General features: G+C 35.4%; 1 protein-coding gene across 3 annotated transcripts; it reads left to right on the top strand.

The window, feature by feature from the left end:
• The first annotated feature begins 723 nt into the window (after nucleotides 1-723).
• On the top strand, nucleotides 724-5,101 carry LOC122311238 (serine/arginine-rich splicing factor RSZ21). 3 transcript variants are annotated; one of them, XR_006242745.1, is made up of 7 exons: nucleotides 724-879; nucleotides 1,278-1,385; nucleotides 1,815-1,903; nucleotides 3,157-3,406; nucleotides 3,567-3,683; nucleotides 3,984-4,236; nucleotides 4,353-5,101. XR_006242745.1 is itself a non-coding variant. In XM_043125697.1 (6 exons), the coding sequence occupies exons 2-6, from the start codon at nucleotides 1,297-1,299 to the stop codon at nucleotides 3,988-3,990; spliced, it is 552 nt and encodes a 183-aa protein (XP_042981631.1). In that variant the 5' UTR covers nucleotides 724-879; nucleotides 1,278-1,296; the 3' UTR covers nucleotides 3,991-5,101. The 3 variants fall into 3 exon arrangements, 2 of the variants coding, with proteins under 2 accessions (XP_042981631.1, XP_042981632.1); XM_043125697.1 differs by having other exon boundaries at nucleotides 3,984-5,101; XM_043125698.1 differs by lacking the exon at nucleotides 724-879 and adding an exon at nucleotides 889-1,047 and having other exon boundaries at nucleotides 3,984-5,101.
• The last annotated feature ends 612 nt before the right edge of the window (nucleotides 5,102-5,713 follow it).

Genomic DNA, 5,713 nt, shown 5'->3' with positions numbered 1-5,713 from the left:
ATATTAATTTTTAATATTATTATTGTTTTAAAATTTAAAAAAGTTGAATTATTTATTATATTTTATATGAGAATTTATGAAAATTATAATGATGAGATGAGATAAATTGAAATGGATTGAGATGGTTTTGGTATCTAAACTAAGCCTTAAATTTGTTTAAATATTTGTATTGACATTTTCATTTTTCATTTACTACCATTTTTTTTTCAACCCGGCATATGTTTAGTACATGTTGTGCCTTTACTAGTATATACACGAATAATTTTATTTATTATCCTCACACATTATATATTACAGCTATTTTAATTTTTTTTATTTGTCCTATAATAAATATGTGGCGTATGGATAACAAGTAGAACAATTCAATTAGTTTAATAAGAATAAAATAAAATAAAAAATAATATTAAAATATGTAAATTAGTATGGTGTGAGATGATAATGTGAGTGTGTATAGAGCGCAAATGTATTTTTCTTTAAAGAATTAAGTATGCATAAAAAAATTAATTTTTTAATAATAATGTCTTGTTTGATTATAATGATGAGTTGGGATGTGATAAAAGTTAAATAAAATATTATTATTTAATATTAATTTTATTTTATAATTAAAAAAATTAAATTATTTATTATATTTTATATAAAATTTTTTAAAGATTATAATAATGAAATAAAATAAGAGAGTTTATAACTTTATATTGTGCAACAAAACATTTCCTTAACCATACATTTGTACAACCGTAACGAATCTAGCAATTATTCACACAAAAATTATCTTTAAAATAGGGAAAGAGCACGGTAAAGTGGATTCCGCCTCTAGGGTTTTAGAGCTCTGCTTCCGTTCTCGTGCCGATTCTCAGAACCCTAGCATCTATTTGCTGCAAGGTACGGTCTTTACTATTTTCTGCTCTCAGGCACACCTCATCAACTGGCTTTGCTCGATCCGTGCTTACAAAACCCGATCTCTGTCACAATATATTTAATCACTTATCAGACCCTCGATCTTCCGTTTGTTTCTTTCGACGGAGAATGATCCTTCGCAGGAGAGAAAAAGTTTGTATTTTTTTTGTCTTTTTAAAATCTTTGAACGTCTATTGGTCTTTACAAGGTCTATGCTAGAATTTGCGAAATCTCTCTCTCTCTTTTTTTTTTTTTCTCGTTTATCTTCAAGAAAGTACACATCTGAACTTGAGGTTTTTTTGTTGGATTGGACTTGGGTGAAATTTACGTTTTCTTTGTAATTACTAGAGCATATGGATTCTTTGTTGTGATTTCTTCTTCAGGTTTCCCTGGATAGCGACAATGTCTAGGGTTTATGTTGGGAATTTGGATCCCCGAGTGACTGAGAGGGATCTTGAAGACGAGTTTCGTATGTTCGGTGTTCTTCGGAGGTAAAGTGTTTACTTTTTAAGACAGATCGTCGTTATCAACATTTTAGGCTCTGTTTCTTTATTTTGGTGTTGTAATTGAGTCTCGAGAATTTGAATTGATTTGGATAGTAGTGAAGGGCCCACTTCGGATTTTCTACGTATGGGTCTTTAATTTGAGTTTGCAGAACCCTAATTGAAACAACACCGGTTGTGTACTTTGTTTGCTTCACCATTTTGTGAAAGCTTTTAGGGTTCACGAACTTCGTTGAATGATAGTTAAACCTGGTGTTTTTGGAGATACTTTTATGTCTGCATCACGAATGGAATATAATGAAAATTTTCTTTTCCTTTCTCTGGGTTGGGGATAGGGTGGATTTGTGTCTCTCCCCCTTTTTCTTCAAGTTACTTCATAGCTGCATGATGCCATAAGCTCTTAATGGAATTATGCAGTGTCTGGGTTGCTCGAAGACCACCAGGATATGCATTTCTTGAGTTTGATGATCGCAGGGATGCTCTTGATGCAATTCAATCATTGGATGGTCAGTACAGGCACTTCTTCTTCGTTGTATTTGAATAATTTGGTGCTTCAATCATTATTGTTACTTATTAGTTATTACATCTTTGAATGAAGTGTCATCTTAAAAAAAAATTCTACACGCACAGGGAAAACTGTTTATTTGTAATTAGTTGAAAGTATCTACTCATTATTCGTTCTCCCTGCTTACTGGTGGCCATCAGATCTCTCTTTTACATGGATGGTGAAAATATTTTCCTATGTTATGATATCATGTATTAAAAACAAGATATCTGGGATTACCTAGGCTTTTATTTTTTTTATGATGACGAGGAATCCTGAAGATCATGCAAAGTGAAAATGCAACATGCCTTTTACTCGGTTAAACTCTAGATTTGTGTAATGTGCCCCATCACACATATCAAGTAAATAATCAGCTTTTCACCAATGGGACATGGCCCCTATAAATTGTTTTCATTCAAATGTGGGAACCTTAGACCTGAAGGGAGCATACCGCTAAGGCGAAGGCCCGTACCACTTGAGCCAACCCCCAGGGATTACCTAGGCTTATATATTACATTTGTCCATTATAAGTTTAAATTACGTTTTTTTACCATTTTATGTGAAGTCCTCAAGGTTGCTTTCATCTTTACATTTCTCCCTTCAGTGGAGTTAACTTGTATCTTTACCTAGGCTGGCATGAGATGTTCTGAATGTGTTGGTTATGTATGGTACATCGCATGTCTAAACCATTTCTTTCCTATGTGGGTATGGATAGTTGCTAGATTACTTTTTCCCGGGCACCTAGTAAGTATCAGGTAATGGAGTTTTTCGATTGCTGCTGGATAGTTTTCCATACTAGATATCCGTCCATCTCAAAAAAATTAGTGCCTAGGAACAAGTTATCTAGGCAGCTATCCATAACCACATAGGAAAGAAATGGCCATAACCACATAGGAAAGAAATGGTTTAGACATGCGATGTACCATAACCATCACATTCAGAACATCTCAAGCTGCTGCAAAATCCCCAGCAATTTATGAAAGTTTTATTTTCATTTTTAGAGTTTTACTTATCAAAAAATAAATAAAACTCTCATAAATTGCTGGGGATTTTGCAGTTGGATGTATCTTGTTTTTGTGTTGTCTATTTTATATTCAGTTTGGATTCTAAAATCTCCTGGATTTTTTCATTGTCAAGCATCTTGAAAGTTGGAGCTTTCTTCTCTCCTGCCTTTTGACCTCAAGACTCCCATAAAATTAGATTTTGCTTTTACAGGGAAAAATGGTTGGCGTGTAGAGCTCTCTCACAATTCTAAGGGTGGTGGAGGTCGTGGTGGTGGTGGCGGCGGCGATGGACGGGGTCGTGGTGGTGGGGAGGACTTGAAGTGTTATGAGTGTGGTGAACCTGGTCATTTTGCTCGAGAATGTCGCTTGCGCATTGGTTCACGAGGCTTGGGAAGTGGACGGCGTCGGAGCCCAAGCCCTCTTCGACGCCGAAGGAGTCCAAGCTATGGGTATGGACGCAGGTGTGTTGAAGGGTGTGATGTTGATTTGTTTTAAACAGCTTGATTTGCAAGTTTATTAACAAATTCACATATAAAACTGGCTTTCCATATTTGCACATGATATATAACAAGTATGAATGTCAAAACTTGATAATTACTTGTATTTGCTTTTGAGTTCTAGTCCCCGTGGGAGAAGATCTCCACGACGCCGGAGTGTAACACCTCCTCAACGTGGTCGCAGCTACAGCAGGTCCCCTCCATATCGCCGTGCCCGCCATGATTCACCTTATGCTAATGGGTATGTCTTAGTTCTACAATGTGATGCTGTAATACAGTGACTTAATAACCTTGTGACTTAAATGCTTGAGTGGACAAATTTACAAATAATAAACCAGCACATGCTTTCTGTTGGATGGGCTCAGCTGTTAAAAAACCTTCACTCCTTCTAAAAGGAGTGCATGCTTCTGCTCTAATATGGTGCAGTCCAAGCAAAATCATGTCCCTGAAATAACATTATTGTTCAAGGTTGAATGCCATTTAATTATTTCTTTTTTCATCCAAGCTCTGATAGTGATTTATTTTCTTCCTTTTTTGGCAGTGACTAAAGGTGGGTGGTATGTGAACTTGAAGCCAAGGTTGAAATGACGTTAAAGTGCCATCTCTGCTTTGCTGTAGTTCTAATAGATTTGCTTGAACGAACAAGAATCATGTTAGTTATGTTCATGTGATGACAATGGATATTGTTAGACACTTGGGTATAGATAGCATCTACAAAGTGTTTAAGCCGCCAAAAGGGGTGATTTGGACACCGTTTTGCGTCGGCTCTCTCATCAGCTGACTGAAACTTGGAGGTCTCTTTCCTACTTTAAATTGCTACTTTTACCTTTTATATATTTTTATCTCAACTTTGGTTACTTAGATCTATTGTGTTAGAGATTCCTAAAAGGTTTACATGTTTTGTTTTGAGGTATATTTTTCGGCTTATACGGCATCGTTTCGCTACATACTGCATGTTAGTGCACATGGTTCCCCCTTCTCTGCCTCTGCACCAGTCATCTAGTCGTCATTGCTCCTGCATCTTGGTTGTGTGCGCAACCTTTTTAGTGTACTCTCTGCGACAAAGCTGTTAACCTAGTTAACCTTTTTGTTAGCTGGTTCATGAAGATGAAGCTGTTAATTGCTCTCCCTCTCTCAGCTTCTCTGCACCACATATGACATATCTACTCGTCTGCATCTTGTTCAGCATCTGTTATGTAATGAAAACTTATCCAGAAACTTGGTTGCCTACGACCCTTTTAGATGATCTTGTCTGCAACAAAGCTTCTGCACTAGTTAACACCTTTGCGTCTCTAATGGCTGGTTGAAGAAGATGAAGTTGTTCATTGCTCCTTCTGTTCTATATTTCCAATTATGGTTCTGAATGATTAGAAGTTCAGGGTAATCATTTTCCCAACATAACGCCTGGTGCTTGGAAACATATACTGCGACTGACATGATATCCCGTGATACTTGTTTATGTCCTTTCAGTTTGTGCACAATGGTCCCTTATTTTGCTAGTCTCTGTGATGCTTGTAATCTGAACGATATAGATTTGCTTATTGTTTCTGCACCCCATTTACCCTGAACTCATATTCTTTTGTCCTGTTCTAAGTCTAGTGTTGAAGTAAAAAAGCTCCGGGATTAAATGAAGTAATATTAATTCAGTCGATTCTGAAAGTGGTCTGTCAATGTTTTGCCCTTTTAAAAAGTCCTGTGTTTTCTAAATGATAAATTGGTATAACGTAATATGGGAAAACTTGGAGGATGTATACTGTTATATTTGATGGAAAGCGACTGTATTCCATGAGTTGGGTGTTAATGACCTGCATCTAAAATAGTGCAGAAGATGTTGATGAAACGTTTTTAATGGCGTGCATTTAATCCAAAAGTAGTAAATGAAGAACACTTTGGATGATTATACGCAGACCATAAGTATTATTATAATCAAACGGCTTGTATCATACGGGAGTCATCGAATGGTTAATTATTTTTCAGACATTTTTGAAATTTCTTGAAGATTTAAAAAAAAAAAATTATAAACTCAATATAAAATAATTTTTTAATTATTAGGTAAAAAAAAAAAAAAAATACACACACACAAGCAGTGACTTTTGTCGGTGGTGGAATGTCTACATATAGTCTCCAGTTGGTGATTATTTATACAATTATATTTAAAATTACAATAATATTTTTTTTTAAAATGATATAATTTTTTTTTTTATCCACATTTATCAATGAAATTGCACGTTTTCTCCCACTGAGGATTGCAAACAGAATTGACTGTTTAAG

The sequence above is a fragment of the Carya illinoinensis genome, chromosome 5, assembly GCF_018687715.1.
Source record: "Carya illinoinensis cultivar Pawnee chromosome 5, C.illinoinensisPawnee_v1, whole genome shotgun sequence".
In the NCBI taxonomy this organism is placed as follows: domain Eukaryota; kingdom Viridiplantae; phylum Streptophyta; class Magnoliopsida; order Fagales; family Juglandaceae; genus Carya; species Carya illinoinensis.
This window is presented reverse-complemented; position numbering and strand designations above follow the sequence as displayed.